The 18,976-nt window shown below is 37.6% G+C and overlaps 3 protein-coding genes across 3 annotated transcripts in view; 2 read left to right on the top strand and 1 right to left on the bottom strand.

The window, feature by feature from the left end:
- The first annotated feature begins 471 nt into the window (after nt 1–471).
- Nucleotides 472–10,869, top strand: terfa (telomeric repeat binding factor a). The gene is made up of 13 exons (XM_037697526.1): nt 472–669; nt 2,476–2,571; nt 2,851–2,981; nt 3,336–3,422; nt 4,423–4,563; nt 4,774–4,898; nt 7,432–7,929; nt 8,042–8,158; nt 9,283–9,411; nt 9,521–9,661; nt 9,814–9,893; nt 9,987–10,021; nt 10,711–10,869. Exons 1-13 carry the CDS (start codon nt 513–515, stop codon nt 10,867–10,869), a joined length of 1,896 nt encoding a protein of 631 aa, XP_037553454.1. The 5' UTR covers nt 472–512.
- Nucleotides 10,870–11,895: 1,026 nt separating this feature from the next.
- Nucleotides 11,896–15,191, bottom strand: nip7 (NIP7 nucleolar pre-rRNA processing protein). Its single transcript, XM_037697524.1, has 5 exons — nt 15,114–15,191; nt 14,917–15,003; nt 14,680–14,818; nt 13,483–13,623; nt 11,896–12,088 (listed from the first exon to the last, which is right to left on the bottom strand). Exons 1-5 carry the CDS (start codon nt 15,167–15,169, stop codon nt 11,969–11,971), a joined length of 543 nt encoding a protein of 180 aa, XP_037553452.1. The 5' UTR covers nt 15,170–15,191; the 3' UTR covers nt 11,896–11,968.
- A 71-nt stretch (nt 15,192–15,262) lies between these two features.
- cdc42se2 (CDC42 small effector 2) overlaps nt 15,263–18,976 on the top strand; it is an 8,839-nt gene continuing 5,125 nt past the window's right edge. Inside the window, exons 1-2 of the mRNA XM_037697525.1 lie at nt 15,263–15,362; nt 17,522–17,764. Coding sequence (XP_037553453.1) covers nt 17,711–17,764 — 54 coding nt within the window. The 5' untranslated portion in view covers nt 15,263–15,362; nt 17,522–17,710. The remainder of the gene's footprint in view (nt 15,363–17,521; nt 17,765–18,976) is intronic.

The following is an 18,976-nucleotide window of genomic DNA, read 5'->3' as shown; positions in this document are numbered from 1 at the left end:
TATATATATATATATATATATATATATATATATATATACTGTTAAAATGTAATTTGATTGAGGAACAAGTATTCTGTCATGAATCCACATGTGATTTTATGATCTATATACCATCATAAGCAAACCATTAACATACTGTGTTTACATATTGAATTTTTTTTTTTTATTTGTGTATTTATACAACCAAAAGTCACTGAAGAATATATACAAACAAGGAAATCCTTTTCAAAACTGATCAAACTGTGTCATCAAAACGCAGAAAGGATTTGTAACAAAGTTAAATAAACATTTAGATAACACCTACTGGTATTTGTTTTCTCTTTCAAGGAGAACCGGAACTGGGAGGAGTGCTAAGCTGTGATTGGTTGATAAGCTGTCAATCATCAGCAGTTGCCCTCCTACTCGATAGGGGCCGGTAACGATTTTGAAAGTAGTGTACAAGAAAGGAAGCGAAGAAGAAGAGATGAACAGACGAAGAAGAAAAAGTAGGAGGAGCAGCTGCAGCAGCAGATATGACCATGGCGGCAAAAGAAAGCGTAAACAACGATTTAATTAACGTTGAACGTGTAGTCAACCGATGGATAGTAAACTATTATTTATCCTTGGGGGTGGAGTTCTTTAAAAACGAGCAGTACACAGACTTTAGTGCTATTTCAAATGTTCTTGATGGTAAGTTGATTTTATTTATTTTTTTAAACTTCTCGGATTACTTCTGGGGGAGGACTGATTCATCGCGAAACGTTTGAGCTCATCAAGTTTACCTAGGACTAAAGCGTTTAAATTTGTATTTAATACACTCTTTAACCTAGCATGCTGTTTTTTAGGCATTATTCATCGTGTTAGCTTAAACACGAGGCAGTTTTTTTGTTTCCTAGAAATACCCAAGAATAATTTTATTTGTTTGATTTTACCGTTGTCTAGTAGTTATTCAGATGTTTAAAAAGTTAACCAACTCAAAGCAAGAAACTGTGACGTGTCTGTTTGAAAAGAACCGATTTAAAATTGCGTTATATTGACTGATCACTGATGCGACACACCAGATTCCTTTAATACAATTTTATATATATATATATATATATATATATATATATATATATATATATATGACAAATTTGCACCAGATCTAATAAATCGTACCATAATCTGTTTTATTTGGAATTTTTAAGATGAGGAAAAAATAGCAGGCCTAAACAACAGACAGAACATTTTCTACCTATTATTATATGACAAAGTACTTGATTTAATGTAAAGAAAAACATGCAACTAAACCTGATAATAGACTAAATAATTGAATCTTGTGCTCAGATGATTTACTGTTTGCCCAAAACTCATTGGTCTGTCAGAAATCAAGTCCCAAAAAAGCACCATTATACACCATTTGCTTTTGTTGCCTTCTTTTGCAGCACATTACGCTTCAATAGTGCAAAGAGGAAAAAAAACAACAACCACAAACTGCATCCTAAAAGATCCTGATGTAAGCTCAATCATCCAGGTTAATAAATCACAAAAACGTCAAATCAAATCATCTGGACAGATTTTTCCAGATGACTTGATTGAACTTTTTTGTAGATATATTGGCGATCAGATAGATCTGCACTCCGAAATGTCACAACCCACACATGGAGCTTGCTGTAAACATCGGAATGACAGAACATCAAAGCAGTATTCTGTATTAATATTGAAATTGCATGTGTTCCTAATATTGCACAGTCCTAAATATGTGTGTAGATAAAATAGACATTATAAGCTACTATTTAAGCCTACTTGATTTTGGAGAATTTGTAATACATTTTAAGAATTGTCTGGTGCGGTTTTATGAAAAATACTAAAGAATATACTAGCCGTGTTTAGGTGGACACATCGCAGTCGTGTTTTCTTCAGCGCTGTTTATTAAGACGCTGCTTATGATAAACAACCTGTTGTTGCTGCACACAACTTATAAATGTATCCACCTAAAACAGTGCAGTCTTTAAATATACCTATGTGCAGTTGATCTGCGTATATCTGCATTTGACTACTGACTTCTAAAAGTGTCTTTCGGCTGCTCCCTTCTGCAGTGGCTGCCGGAGCATGTGAACTCTCGCATAAAAGATTTAGCCGTTGTTTTATGCCAGATGCTTTTTCTGATGCAACCAGCAGCCTCAGAATTGCATTTAGCTGACATTACAACTTTTTGTTTGTTTGTTTGTTTGTTTTTGTTTTTTAAGAATAAAAAAGCTGATTTCAGGTCATGCAGTCAAAAGCTGTTTTGTTAAAAAAAAAAAAAAGTAGATCTCAACTGATGCATTTACCATTTACTTCCCATATTTATGTCAACTGTGAGCATTTTTGTGTTCAAATGACCAGAGTTTTGCTTTGAGTTATATTTTGCATTTGAGCAACCTTAGATTGATTTAAAAAAAAAAAAAAAAGAAGTAAACAGAAGACTGAGAGGTCCTTTATGAATGTGAATTACTGAGCATTTTTCCCCCTTAGGTATTTTTGGTCGTCAGATGGAGCTCAGCGACGACTTGCCTCTAAAAGTTAGACTCTTTCAGTTTCTGTCACTTATAAGAGATGCTGAAAATCTTGGTAAGATCTTTATTTTTATTTTTTACATATATATGTTTATTTGTGACATGTATAGCATCTGTGCAACCAACTACCTTAAGGGTGTTCAATTTGTTGCGTTGTGTAAATGAAAAGATTAAACACATTTTTAAGGTAATCGTAATGTTCAGTCAAAAATGTTGGTCATTTTTCTCCCACTTTTTCTACACACTGTAAAATGTGTTTAACCAAAGCTAAACAATTCTTTTTCTGGGTCAGAGATCTTTATGGGTTGATGATTAGCGATGTGTCTGATTGTAGATGGGTCGTTTGAATGTGATCAGAATAAAACTCCTCTGGAATTAGCCTTACGTTTGCTGGAAACGATGACCAAGAGATTTAGTCTTCCACAGTGTGATTGTGGGAATGTATTAACGTCACTTAAAGAGATGGTAAGTGTTTTGAGCTTTTAATGCATTCAGTTTATGTACTTGTTGAGCTGTTGCTTCAATGTGCAATAAAAATTCAGTTCACTTAATTATTAAATCAGAGCCTATGAAGTAAAGTTTAAAGGTAGCGTAAATCTGTGCTTGTTGAGCACAAATGCACAAAACAAGAAAAAAAAAGTCTATTTTTCACATTGAAACTTTTGTTATTGGAGTTTACATTAAAGAGTTTTATAGAATTTGATTGGTTACGTGGGGAATAACGAGCTTGTTCGGGGTGTTAATGCATGTTTGCTGTAAGAAATCCCAAGCAGTATTTATGCTCTGAATTAAAAGCCTAACAAATGTTTCTGTCTTTAGATTGTGGGAACTTTCATCAAGAACGACCAATTTGAAAAAGCAAAAGAAGCACTCAATCAGTACTTTCCCAGATCAGTGACTGGCAAGGTAAGTCCTTTATAATCAACATTTTGCACGCTTTGTATTTACAACTACAGTATAATTAATAGCTGCACATAATAATTTAAAAAATTATATTTTCCTGTCATCGTGTAAGGAGGCTTGTATGTAAAAAGTAAATCCATGGCTCAGTGTTTAGGTATTTTGACCTACAGTATTGTATGCACTATGCAGTGTGAGCACTTTTTACAAGCGAGGTTGTGTTGATTAGGTATAAAGTGTCAATAAATAACCTGCAGCTGATGGCAATCGGAACTATTATAGTTTGGAAAATGCTGGAAAAGTTCTCTTGAAAGAGATGAGCTAACTGATATCAAATCTAAAATAGTAAATTCAAATGCACAGCTGCAGAAAGAAAAGCTTTGCAGAGAGTGGTGAAGGCTGCACAGAAGACTGTTGGGAGTCAACCTCCCCACCGTAACAGACATCGACACCTCCAGATGCAGGAAGAGAGCCACCTGCATCATGAAGGACCCCACTCACCCAGCACACACACTCTTTGCCCTACTCCCCTCAGGCAGGAGGTTGAGGAGCATTAAGTGTAAAACCACTAGACTGAGGAACAGCTTCTACCCTGAAGCTGTTAGATTCATAAATCCCTAACCAGAAAAATCACTGTAGTGCCACTTTAATTGGTGATATGTGACTTATCTGTGCTGCTGATTATCCATGCTGCTGATCTCCTGCTGCTGTATTCATTCATACCCATCTACTCACTACAGACTCATGTTCGTGCTGCTGTTTAATATACCGTATTATTTTACATAATTAGTGTTTAGCGTACATCTTAGATCTTTTAGCGTAATGTTTAGCGTTTGTTTAGCCTATGTCTTGGATCCTTATATACTGTTCCTTTTTATATTTTTGCTATTTTTGGGTGTAACTGGGACCCTGAGTATACAATTTTGTTCCACCTCATGTACCACATGTGATGTTTATGACAGCAAAGATACTTGAACTTGATATTCAATTAATTTCTCTTCCGTAGAGGATTACCTTCATGAACCTCATCCATCAAAAGAATAAAGCACATGAGGTTATTGAGAAAATTAACTTTCAAAGCTTCAAGGAGGAGATGCTGGATTTCTGTCTGAGGCTCTGGTCATTCACTGATCCCTTTCTTTACAAGGTATACAATCTGTAAATTAAATAGTCTCTTTATGTTTTGTAAATGATTCACTTGGAAAACAAGTAAAGCTCACTGCCATTTAAAACAAGTTCATAGCATATATATGTTTTGATTAAAATGCAAATAAAATGTGTTTTCATCACAGATCTTTTTTTTTTTTAATTGTTGAACGAGTACACGTTTAATTGTGTGTGTTTGCGTGTGCGTCAGGCTGCAAAGAGTCTTGTTGATAAAAGACGTTTGGAGCCAGATGACATACCTTTTGAGACTGATGAGCAAAACCAACCCAGCTCTTCCTGCTCTTTACCTAAAAACACAGTTCATCTTAAATTTCGGTAAGCTCTCCCTCTGCAAAACATTTCCACAGTCAATACAGCTTTATTGTCACCAAAGACCACATGGCATGCTGGTTTTGACCCATCTCAACAGTAGCTTGTTGCAGCTGTGGTTATAGGGAGGTAACTGTTTGAAATTCTGACACAAATGTTTCTACTCGTGTTACCACATCTCACTGCACTGAGTCAAACACTGAAGAGGAGTTTGGGAGACAGAAAATGGAGAGTTCTTGTCTTAATATCAAAATGAACATATGAACCTATGTCACAGTGGGGCAAATAAGTATTTAGTCAGCCACTGATTGTTCAAGTTCTACTTAGAAAGATGAGAGAGGTCTGTAATTTTCATCATATATACATTTCAACTATGAGAGACAAAATGAGGGGGAAAAAATCCAGGAAATAACATTGTAGGATTTTAAAATAATTTATTTGTAAATTATGGCGGAAAATAAGTATTTTGTCAATCACAAACAAGCAAGATGTCTGTCTCTCACAGACCTGTAACTTATTTTAAAGCTTTTCTGTCCACCACTTGTTTCCTGTATTAAGGGCACCTCTTTGACCTTGTTATCTGTATAAAAGACACCTGTCCACATCCTCAAACAGTCAGACTCCAAACTCATCCATGGTGAAGACCAAAGAGCCATCGAAGGACACCAGGAAGAAAATTGTAGACCTGCATCAGGCTGGGAAGAGTGAATCTACAACAGGCAAGCAGGATGGTGTGAATAAACTGTAGGAGCAATTCTAAGAAAATGGAATGGAAGACTATTGATAATCTCCCTCGATCTGGGGTCCCATGCAAAATCTCATCTTGTGGGGTCAAAATGATCATGAGAATGAGGAAGGGGGCCGGCACAAGAGGAGGGGTCGTGCCAAAGACACCATCTCAGCACCAACAGAACTGGTTTGTTCCACTTTGGAGTAAGCTGTTGGGGGAAGAATCAGTTTTGTGTTGTGTGTTTCCTTGACTGATGAAGCCTTCCGGATAGAAGGTGAAACGTTTCAGCAAAAAAGAAACTGTCCAGATGACCTGACTGAAAATTGTTGGATTGTATACTTGGATTATTGAGCATAGACTGTTTTGATCACGAGAACGGTGCGCAAAAATTCCAGAACTACACGGAGGGACCTGATGAATGACCTGCAGAGAGCTTGGATCAAAGTAACAAAGGCTACCATCAGTAACACCCAAGTCCGAGAGGGACTCGAATCCTGCAGTGCCAGCCGTGTCCCCCTGCTTAAGCCACTACATGTCCAGGCCCGTCTGAAGTTTTTTAGAGAGCATATGGATGATCCAGAAGAGGACTGGGAGAATATCATGTGGTCAGATGAAATCAAAACAGAACTTTTTGGTAAAAAGTCAACTTGTCATGTTTGGAGGAAGAATGCTGAGTTGCATCCCAAGAACACCATACCAACTGTGAAGCATGGGGGTGGAAACATCATGCTTTGGGGCTGTTTTTGTGCAAAGGGGACAGGACTGATCCGTGTTAAGGGAAGAATGAACGGGGCCATGTATCATGAGATGTTAAGCCAAAACCTTCCATCAGTGAGAGCATTGAAGATGGAACGTGGCTGGGTCTTCCAGCATTACAATGAGCCCAAACACACTGCTCAGGCAACGAAGTAGTGGCTCCGTAAAAAGCATTTCAAGATCCTGGAGTGGCCTAGCCAGTCTCCAGACCTCAACCCCATAGAAAATTTGTAGAGGGAGTTGAAAGTCCATTTTGCCCGGCCAAAACATCACTGCTCTAGAGGAAGGAATGGGCCAAAATACGAGCTAAAGTGTGTGCAAACCTGGTGAAGACTTACAGGAAACGTTTGACCTCTGTTATTGCCAACAATGGTTATGTTACAAAGTACTGAGCTGAGCTTTATGTTATTGACCAAATACTTATTTTCCACCATAATTTACAGATAAATTATTTCAAAATCCTACAATGTGATCTCCAGGATTATTTTTTTTTTCCTCCTCATTTGGTCTCATAGTTGGACGTGTACCTATGACTGGCAGCACAACGGCTCAGTGGTTAGCACTGGTTCCTCACAGCAAGAAGGTCCTGGGTTCAATCCCTGGTTGGACCTGAGGTCTTTCTGTGTGGAGTTTGCATGCTCTTCTCGTGCTTGCGTGGGTTTTCTCCAGGTACTCCAGTTTCCTCCAACAGACCAAAAACATGCATTGGCTGCCTTCAGGCCCAGGCCTCCCTTGCAAAAGAGATCTGTGATCTCAATGGAATTTGCCTGGTTAAATAAAGATTAATAAATAAATAATGAAAATTACAGACCTCTCCTCTTTCTAAGTAGGAGAACTTGCACAATCAGTGGCTGACTAAATACTTTTTTGCCCCACCGTACATCCTGCTATTCGTCCCAATATTGAAACAAAGCCCAGCAGCTGTTAGATTGATTAATGCCATGATGTCCACCATTAGCAATAGCAGACACATTTACTATGATATAATAGTACTTTTAGGCACAAATTAACATTGTTTACATTTTGCCTTTTGTGTGTGTGTGTGTCATTCAGTAAACCTGTAGTTATCCAGAGGGTCAGACTAGAAGTAGCCTACACTACCCTGGCTGAAGGTTCGGGTGGAAAGACGTTTGCTCAGTTGAAACAAGAAGTGGAAATGGAGGCACAGGAAAATGAGATTTGTCTGGAGCACCTACCTGATCCTACGAGGGACGCAAATCTGAACGCAGAACAAACCCAGCTATTTCAGAGGGACTCACACAGCCCCATAGAAGCTTCCCCAGCAGACCAGCCTCCACAGTCAAACACAGATCCTCAAACACAGACGGGTTCACTGTCACTTTACACTGTGCCTCGGCTGGTGACTGAACCCGACAGTCAGCCAAGCTCGCTGTGCACAATGGCTGTGGACGAATTGGAAACTGAAGTGGAATTACATCAGACACCTCAAACTGTTTCCAGTAGAAATGATCTCAACAATATGCTATGCCCAGTTACAGACAAAGAAGTGATCATACCTATGCCTGCACGGAGGTACCCCAGAAGGAGCAGGTAAGTTCAGCTCCACAGAAACAAACTGCTGCCTTCAGCTATCACTTTTATAATTTTGTCCAATAACGCCTGTGTTTTCTGGATCTGCTGGTATTGTTGCATTCTTAAACAGAGCTTCAAGTAGCTTGGCAGAGTGCTCTGCGGACCATGATGAGGATTCCCTTGAATCAGTTGGAAATAATAAAATGAATGATGAAGACCCCCATGACCGACCCAACAAATCATTCAGGCAAGTCCAGTACTTCCTCACACAGTTACGCTGCAGTTCACCCACATACGCAATGTTACACGATTGCCAGACTAATATTTACCAAACTTATTCAGTGTTTTCCAGATTATGGAACAGAAGTCATGGCTAATTCTTGAATACATTGTATACAAGTTAGAAAACTTGTTTACAGTAGTCCCTCGATTATCACGGGGGTTACATTCCACACACCACCACGATGGGTGAAAAACCATGAAGTAGGAACGCCATATTTATTTTGGTATTTAAATGTATTTATAAACCCTTCCCACACTCTTGCAATGTTCTAAACTCTTAAACCTACGTAATTTTAACAACATGCATATATGTACTGTACAGTGCTGCAAAATTTTACTCACCAGCTCTGTTCCGGTTGGGCTCGGTTCTGGTTCTGCAGACATACCCTGCAGTGATGAAGCCCAGCGCCCCGTCCAGGTTGATGTGCACGTGGATAATTGAGCTTCAGGAAGCTTCAGGATTATTTACGACTTTCCTGCCAGTTCTGTGATCTTAATAGATAGTGTAGATTTGTGTTGCAAAACGTTCCTTCCATTTCTGCAGAAAGCAGTGTCTGGAAGCACTGTTGGCTTCTGGGTAGTGTAGTTCTTTTGACTGGCATTACATTATAGGCTTATTGAAGGAAAACTAGGAAATGGCGGCGCCTGTCCGAATTATTTTTTTTCCTGTTAACTTTTTATCCTGTACCGTCCCAATCACGTAATATTAAAGTTGACAGTCGTTGAAAACCCGAGAAAGTGAGTTTGCGAACCGCGACGTAGCGAGAGACTACTCCTGTATAGCTAATGTGATGTTTGAGTGACCAGCTCAGCATGTTTTCTCCATCTCCTTAGTTTTTTACTTTGTTGTACGTTTGAATTTAATTGTGTAATTTAATTTAGATCAGTGACTGCCCAAACCAGTAGAGCTAAACCCTCGAGTGTTTAAATTGAAGGCTTCTGTTTTTGGCAGCAGACCTGTTGATTGAGGACTGTATGCAACTGAAAATGTTCAGTGATGTTAATCCATTCAGATGGATTCAAGAGTTTCAGTCAGAAAATAGTAATTTTCAAAGTAATGATTTGCTTAACTTTTTGTTTTTATTTTAGAAAGTCCAGTAGATTAGTCTTCACATCATCTGAAAGTGAGAATGAGCTGGAGAAGCAGCAGACCCCCTGCAGAACTCCCGAACAGAGGCCACCCGAACCACTTTCGTCATGTTCTCCGATCAAGAGAGTGTAAATACACAATTCATTTAATAATTAATTCATTTCATAATTCATTCATTCATTTGATTCATTTCTTAAATGATGGTTTATAAATGTGACAAACTTTTGCTTTACACAGCAATCCAGATGGCATTGAAGACTGTCATATCTCAGACTCTTCTTTGGACAGCTTGCCCTCTGTGTCCTCTCGTCCCGTTTCTAAACGCAGCTCCACTCCACGCAAGGTCACACGAGCCTTGGACCCCTCACGTTCAAAATGGTGAGAAAAAAACACCTGCAGCTTCAGCCAAGTATCAGCTACTGGACTGTTGAAAATTATTAAGCACTAAAATTGCTTTATGATTAATATGAGGTGTAGCATCTCTTGATCATAAAATGTGACTTGTTTGATCTCATTTATCACATTTACAGGAATGAAATGGTTAAAAATGCAAAGGAGTCCAAAGACACATGGAGTGAAGAGTCTGATTTCAACTCTTCTAAAAACAACAGTAATTACGCTCAAATAAATACATGTATTTGGTTTCCTGTGTTTTGTTGTAAAAATGTTTAGATGTATGTAACTTGTTTTATGTTTACTTAAGGGTTAAGCATCAACTCATCAAGAACCAGGAAGAGGGTAAGCACAGAGTGACTGCTCCTAGGATTTGCACTATCCAAATGCTTAAAGAAAATAATTAACTAGCTTTACGTTCACATTTATTTTAGGAAACCAGCTGTACCATGTTGTGGTTCATCTACCTTGCTTTACTTTTTCTTGCAAGACATGCCCAGATTTGTTTAAGTTTCTGGCTTATTTTTCAAGTAGCATAAACCAAAACACTCCCCCAACATGTATGTGGCATTTGGCTCTATAAATTTGATTCAGTTAAAAAATAAAAATGTCTTCATAAAATAAAACTCTTTTCCTGTGTGAAAAGAACAGAGTTCTCATCTTTGAATTGGCATTTCTCTTTTCAAGTTATCCCTTCTGTGGGTGAGAGTGTAGAGGTGTTTGCTCTGGAATTGTCTGTACAATTAATATTCATCACATCTTTTGTAAATCTAATGGAATTATGTTGTGTTTAGATGTTTAGGCAGTTTTTCTCTTTATCCACATTCCATAAAGCTTGATGATGTAAATTCAACTCTGTTTCGCTGGCATTTTATTAGTTCTTGCTGTCAATTAAAGCACCACAGAGACAAATATTACATTATTCCTTAGCATCAGTAAACAGCATTGATGGCAATACAGTAAAGTGCCAGAACTGTTGACTTTTTTTTAGAGCAGCAAAGAGCTAACAAATCTGTATTTTTCTGTTTTTGCAGATGTGGACTGAGAGCGAGACACAGAATTTAAAAGATGGGGTGAAGACCTTTGGGGAGGGAAACTGGAGCAAGATTCAGTCTTATTACTCCTTTAAAGATCGAACAAATGTGAACCTGAAAGATCGATGGAGAACCATGAAAAAATTGAACTTGGTCTAAGTTTTTTGAAGATTACACTCTGTTCTGTTTATTTTTTTTCATTCTAAGCTATTTTCAGTTATTTAAAAAAATGAATAATTTTGATATATTTTTTGTTATAGGTTGTTGCCTTTTTAACAATCAAAACAATAGTAGGTGGATAACCTAGAGGGAATGTTGCCTACTTCACAAGGATGTCTTGTTTCTGTGTCATTATGTCAGAAACTAAGTTGGCCTTATGTCCCTGATTTGATGCAAGGCTCATTCTGTGTTTTACTTTTCAGGATCAAGATTCTCTGATTTAAGTTTGTCGTCGTGTACAGCCTAGTTTAGTTTAACATATGGTGTTCATTACTTTCTTAATCTGGATGCTTCAAATGCCCTGTAAAACCGCTGTACACAAGAGAAATGTCTAAAATTAAAAACACTTATTTTGCAAAGGAGTTCATATACTTTTATTACAAAGTTCAAAGTCTTTCAATGCAACTTGATGTCCATTTTGTAAAGCTGTGCTTCCATTTGGTCGAATAAAACGTTGCTTTAAACTGGGCTGACTTATAACAACTAGTAATTTACTGGTGCATATATATTTTAGAAAATTTAATACTGAATAGTCTATAAACGTGTTTTATAGTCTAGCCTGGAAACTAGGATTATACCAAAATTCCACATTTGTACAAACTTTAGATGAATGTGTTGGAACATGAATATATAGTTTTCAAGGACATGGGATTTATGCTGATTAATAACCATTTAGCTATCTTGTGAGGGACAAAACTACATGCAATTTATACTTGCAACCAAATTAAAAGTTGAATTCTATAAAATGCATGTTTTAAGAAGAAAAATTAAATCTAGACAAAAATACACCCATTTATTTGGACAATAATTGATACAAAATAATGCAATTAATTTTAAATGTTCCAGAGGTCAGCAATAAAAAGTTTTAACGTTAGTTCTTTACTTCAGTCCTGGGACTGTCCAGATAAAACAAAGCCTTCATAAGAAGGTGCTTCAAATCACCCACAGAGTTGTGAGAAGTGAACAAATCTGACAAAACCGCTGCCAAAAAAATTGGTGAATTTGTGAGAGGAAAAAAAAAACTGTCCATAGAGTGTCTTTATGTCAGTGTGTCCTCATTCCTTATGAACTCTCCTACATCAGCCTGGTGGAACACCACAATGGACATGGGATCCACACGCCGACACTCCTGGGTTGACTTGGCTGCCACTCCAAACCCCTGAAGAAGAAAAAAAAAAAAACTATTCATAGCTCCTCTTTTGCTAACTATATTTGCAGAAACATTTAGCTCTTTTAGACTGTAGACCCTTTTTTCAGGGACACCAGTATATCTTTTTTATATATAATTTTGTTTTACAAATAGAGTGGTGTCTGATTTGGCATTATCAATAAATCCTCTGAAGTGATGCTTTCCTAGTTTTTCCTAGCAGAACGTTATTACAAGTATCAGGAAGCACACTTCTTACCAACACTAATCAAGAGTATCCTGATGCATGCTCAATAATCCAGGTCGAAAAATCAAGTTCAGTCTGGTCCTCTGGATGTTCAAAAAACAAAACAAAAAAAATGTAGAAACATTTGGTCTTTCATCCAAAAGACTTCTTCAGTATGAGGCGCTGTATTCAGCTCAATCTTATAAATAGCACCTTCTCACAGTGGATCAACCAGTTTGCTGCTGACAGACAAAACCAGCTGCTCACATGATCAAGGACCATCAGCCTAACAATGGATCGTTTTTTCAAAGTCAGACTGAAGAAGTCTTTCAGATGAAAGACAAAACGTTTCTACTTTTTTTTTTTTGTTTTGTTTTTTGAATGTCTAGAGGACCTGACTGAACTTTTTTAGACTAATCAGAGTGTACATAAAACCTCATTTTATTAGGGGTGCACCGATTGCAGTTTTCTGGCCAATCGCCGATTTCTAAAAAGTGACCTGCCGATTCCGATTTTGTCCGATACTGATTTTGTTATATAAGCGACACTGTCAGGTGTTATAAAGTCACAATGCACCTTCAATTTTCCAACATTATTTTATTGAAAAACATACCCTTGAACAATATCCTAGAAACAATACAAACTTGTTTTAACTGACCATGAGGTAGTGCTCTGAAATAAATGAAGTTCAGACAATTGTTAAAACATAAAAAACTCTGTAAAATCTGTTTCTTGTGCAAGTATCGGACGATTTCCTTAATTTTGGGAAATCGGGGCCAATAAATCAGCCGCACACCTAAAATTTATTTTAATTTGGTTACAAATTTGATCAACTCAAGTGACCCAGTTTTATTATAAACCATGCAATCCTAAAGGCACTGGCTTTTCCAGTCATTCTGGTCCAGGTAGATCTTTCTTCACCTGTCCAAAGAATGCTGTCACTGAACTGGTCTGACTCTTAAAATTGATTCTTGACTAACCCTAATAAAGGTTTTCAATTCTTAAGGGTTATAATTTGCATAGAACATGTAAAACTATCATGCCTGTAATAAAAGAGGACTCTGTATAATAAACTAATAACATTTCAAAACGTCCTTGTTTTGGTAAGTACCTAAGATTACATTAAAAGTGTCACTGTTCAAAATTACCTACAGTACAGGTTGTAATGTCTTTTACTCACCAAAGGTACATCAGCCATGGAGTAAACCACAATTCCTTGATACTGCATAGTATTTTCAGTAATTCTGCCAAGGCCAGATTTTAGCACGTGGTTTCCATACAGGAAAGACTGCTCTGCTCCAGGTTTCACCCACACCTTGAACTAAAGACATGATATTTTCATGTTATTTATACATGCATGAGTTCAATGTAATGACATATCAGTAATTTCAAATAATAACACTACGAAAAGATATACGTGAACTTGTGCTGGTGGTGTAAAGGTTATTAAAAGACTTTCACTCATTCTAATGTTGAAGCATTCTTGTGCAGAAACATGTACAAGCACTATTAACGCTACCGTCCATAGTATTTAGGACTGCAGTATATAAAATGTCTATCAACTGTAAATACACCATTTTAAGGAGCACATGAAGACTTCTGGTGGTGTGACCCACCTTCAATTCACATTTGTAAACAAAAACTATTTTGTCAAACAGCTGTACTGTATATCTAGCTATGGCAACCTAAGGTTGTTTTTGGAATAAAATATCTCATAAAGCTTCTTTGATTAAAGCACAGAATAAACACCGCTCACTGGTATGTTTCACTACTGAAACAGGAAATAGATGTCATTTTAAAGCACACACTAATGCTTATAATTGTAAAAAAAAAAAAAAAAAGACAGTACATAAAAAGAGCAGTTTGGAGCTGTCACCTCACAGCAAGGTTGCAGATTCACAATCAAGCTGGAGCTTTTCTGTGTGGAGTATGTTCCCTGCCATGCATGTGTGGGATTCTCTGTGAACTACCATTTTCCTCACAGACATAGGTCTTATGTTAAATGGTGAAATAAATTATCACTAGATGTGAGACAGCAAATGAATGGTTGGCTGTCTCATCCACTTTTGACCTGTCCAGGGTGTACCCTGTCTCTTGTCTTGACCACTAAGATATAGGCACCAGTCCCCCCCACCCCAATAGAGAAGTATTAAAAAAAGAATGATGGATGGAAATACTTAAAGTTGTTAACATGCATTATCCTGGCATATGGCAAAAATCTGTAACTGTGAACTTTAATCTATGTATCACAGCAAATAACTGTGTGTTTGGAAAAACTTTGTGGCATATGATCCAAAGGTGCAGCAGCAATTCAACACAGAGGGATATTGTTGACTTGGTAAGAGCTACTTTGCAGAAGTGCAAAAATGTAAAGTACCTTTGCATAGGGCGCCAAGAAATCCAGTGCTGTGATGTGCAGGCGGAACTTTTTGGTTTTTGTAAATTTCCCAAAGCAAGTACCTACAGAAATGAGCTTATCCCTGGAGAAGTTTGTAGCCAACTTCAGGATTTTATCACTGTGGACGGAAAATAATGCTGGATGAGCTTTGATTTAGTGATTAAAACAAAATAAAAAAACACCAAAACTATTATTATTTTATGTCTGAAATTATACCTCATATAGTAAACACGGTCCTGGTGTAGCCTGAAGCAGTAGGTACCGTCAGGCCGGTCCACGAGAAGTTTTATGTTTTCTCCGATGCTGTGAGACAAATGCATGATGATAAATATCACACAAGCTAGCACACATGCTAATACCGATTAGTGAAATTTGTCTTTTCAGGACAATAAGAACAATTTAAGCTCACTTACTACTTTGACAGCTTCTCAAACATTATTTTCGTCTCCTCCTCTGTTAATGGTCTCATGTTTAGGATTTTAAAAATCTTATTTTAAGCTAAGAAATAACTGCAGCGCGAGAAAGGTAAAAACGTGGATCTGAACGGAAGTCGTCACAGTTTAAACCGGAAGTTGACTGAAGAGTCATTTCCTGATTTCTTTTCGGTGCATTTTTCTCAGCCTTCAGTCGACCGTGTACGTCTCCCTCCCGGCCACCTTCTGGTGAGTTTATTCTTCTAAAAAAAATCTACTGAAACAGGAAAAAATGTTTACTACTCATTTAGAAACTTATCCACGAGTGTACATATTTTTACGTGTTATGTTTGTTTATTTTTATAGTCTTTAAGAGCTCGGAAACTGACTGTTAGCTTGGTCGGCTAGCTGTCAGTGAGGTAAAATCTGCCGTTGCTAACAAGGTTAGCTTTTTGAGCTAACTAAAGTAACAGCTGAGCTGACAGATCTAACGCTGGTTGTCTGGAGGCAGTTTTTGATATGTATTAAAGCCTCATAGTTAGGAAAAATAAAAAGGTGGCATTCCATGAGTGTTAATGACGAACTGCTGTGAGTTCGGCTCTTGAAGAAGACCGGTCTTCTTTGCCGCAGCGAAACGAAGTTATATAACGCCCATTTGTTTGTAAATACCATTCACCTTGTGTAATCTAAGTTTAGAGGTAGTGACAGTAATCCTTTTAAGGTTTTTACTTGTCAGTAAAGTCAACATGTCCGTGCTGTTCCTCAGCTAGTTGACAGTATGGGGATCTTGTGCACTGAGGGTACATCAGTTCAATGTCAGCGATGTGTCAGCTGCAGAGTCAGTAACACAAATTGGGAAGAGCAACTTTGTCAGCAAACTCTTTACATTTGATCCTCTTATCACTTCTTGTTTAGCAGCAATAATGTCTGATCTGGTTTCGAAATAGTGCTACTGACCTATACACAAAATAATTTTAAATTACAATATCTGATTACCTGTATTCTAATGTTTAAATAGATTTTCAAAATTATAAACATGGAAGTAGGTGCAAATGCTGTTGGTATGACTTACTGTGTGTTTCTTATGTTCGGCAAAACTGGTTTATCAGCACATCGCCTCCACACATGACCACGTCTTTAAAATAACGTGTCTCACTTTAAGTTTCTTCTGTATGCCAGTATATTTATTGTAAACCCCACAAAATAATAATTCGTAAAATGTTTTAAACTTCCTACAAGTCCATTTTATTTTCATGAGACGTTAGATGTTTTTGACAGCCAGGTAAATGTTTTATTGTTGTTTCAAGGCACCGAAATGTCTTGACAGGCCTGTGGTGCTACGTATAAGAACAACCTAAAACTATTTGTTTGGTCATTCAGGGCAAACCAGTGTGTTCTTTGACTGTCCCAAACTTTTTTTTTCTTATGCATTCTTCTGGTAGCTCTGAAACACCTTGAGGGTGAGCAAGTTCCTTGTTATATCCGAGGTATTTCACATCCCCAAAACTGAAAATGTTAAACTCCAACCCCCTGTAAAACACACATTTCTGTAAGTTTTTGACTGCCTTTTTCATTTTTTTTAATGTGCTGCACTTTTATAAATCATAAAAGCACCTGTCAAACTTACATTTTTGCTTTATGCAGCCAATTTCCTAGTGCTTTGATAATCCAGAAAAAAAATTGACCATTTTAGGGGAGAAAAGCCCAAGTTTATAAGCACACCTGTACATTTAAGGATGTGTAGTAGTCCTCAATCACAGAATGTTATGTGGTAACAACAAAGACAATCTCATTTACTTTGTCTTTCTCCATACATTTTCAGTTTCTGTCCACCCTGTTAGATAAGCCTCTTTATAAATTTAGCTCTAGGGGCTTGTTCATTGAAATAGGTACCTTACTATGCAAATGGAGGCATTTAGAGAATTAAATAATGCTCCTATGCTCAACTGAGCACCTAAAATCAGATGAAAATACTCATTACAAGTAAAGATGACACTGTTATACACCCTGTTTTATAGAGGACGAAAATCTTTTGTTGAGACATAATACTTTTTTGTAAGTTTTTTTATTTATTTGAGATCTAATCATTTTAATGTGTAAACCAAGCTAAATGAAACATGTATGTTTGAATATTGAAGTGAAGTGTTGGTTCTGATCCCCAAGTTACCTCAGATTGCTGCATCAGTCACACAGAGTATGAGAGAAACTAAAAAAGTAAAAGACAGTGGGTGGCTTTTTCTCGTTTGTTAAAACTTCTCTTTTGGATAGATATAGAGCTGGTTAGCTGTTAATGTGGTACAAGTGCTCACAAGTTCTCATTCTCATGGTAATTGTTTGTAATAATGTCCACTACAGTGTGTGTCTAAGTTACATTAAGAGACTTGTCTTCTTCTTCACTGTATCAACAGGTGTGTGCTGCCCAGTTTTATGTGGAACAGCTCTTGTGCCAACATTTCACTGCTGAGAAACTAGTGGCCTATTTGTCAGCCATTTCCGGTGCATGTTTGCGACTCTGGCAGCCCTGAACAGGAAGACAGACGCAGAGAGACGTCTGAACTGAGAGAGGAAACTGTTGTGGCTTCTTCATCTGCCTCAGAATGACAGAGTTCTGGGTTTGTTTCAGCTGCTGCATTGCCGAGCAGCCACAGCCAGTGAGTACGACATTCACTTTGAGGAGTATCTGATTTACACAAGCCTTAGTAAAACTTCATTGTTTTAAATGTAGTGGTGCAAAAGTCTGTGCTTTCAGGAGGAGCATGAGTTAATAAACAGAGCAGTGTTTTTTCTCTTTCATAGTGTTTTGTCTTACATGTTTTCCATTTTAAATTATGTAGGCACACAAATAAGTTTCCAGTTCAAATGTGTGTCTTTTACTGACAGACCTCACTTCTGTGAGGGTAATGCATGGAGCAGAATTGCTCAATTTTAAGGATTATTCTTTATCAGCATTTTGTAAAACAGCCTTCTAGTTCTGCTCTGTACTATTGAAGATCTTGGAGATCAAAAAATAGAACAAATAAAAGGTGGAAAGTTCTATCTTATCTTAAGCAAAATTAGATGCGTCTTTGTCATGTCTAAGCCACACTAGTAGTGGGTAAATAAACAAATGTCAGTGGGGTGTTAGTGACACTAATCCTCCTGTCCTTTATGTGGTTAGTTTTGTTGTCAGAGTTCATTCAGTTATGTTTCTTAATCTGGTCAGTCAGTTTCTGTAATAGATTAGGTAAAAAAACAATTTAAATGTCAGCCTTAAGGTCATGTGAGCTCCACAGCTCTGCTCAGAAACTATGTGTCAGAGGTTGGATCTGTGAATAAATTCTGTTTCAGCAGCTGCGGGACTTTTCTTTTCACTGATGCATATTATATGTATATTCAGTGAAAACTTTTTAACATGTCCATTAACGGTTTTTACATGTGCAAAGACTTTATGACCGACTTTAATAGTAAACTGAGGATGGGAGTTACTGCTTTGAATATGCAGGGCGGGCAGCACAGTGGTGCAGTAGAGCCGGGGGCCTTTTAGGGTTGAGTTTGCATGTTTTCTCCGTGCATGCATGGGTTTTCTCCGGGTACTCCGGTTTCCTCCCACAGATCAAAAACATGCATGTTAGGCTGATTGGTAACTGTAAATTGTCCCTAGGTGTGAGTGAGAGAGTGAATGTTTGTTTGTCTCGTTGGTGTATGTGGCTCTGTGATGGACTGGAGACCTGCAGGGTGTCCCCTGCCACTCGCATAGTGATAGCTGGACATGGGCACCAGTGACCCCCACGACCTGAAAAGGAAGAAGCGGGTAAAAGATAATGGATGGATGGATGGATGGATGGATGGATGGATGGATGGATGGATGGATGGATGGATGGATG

This window comes from Nematolebias whitei, chromosome 2 (assembly GCF_014905685.2).
Source record: "Nematolebias whitei isolate Nwh7 chromosome 2, NemWhi1, whole genome shotgun sequence".
In the NCBI taxonomy this organism is placed as follows: Eukaryota; Metazoa; Chordata; class Actinopteri; order Cyprinodontiformes; family Rivulidae; genus Nematolebias; species Nematolebias whitei.
The sequence above is the reverse complement of the archived record's forward strand: the minus strand, read 5'-3'. Positions and strand labels throughout refer to the sequence as shown.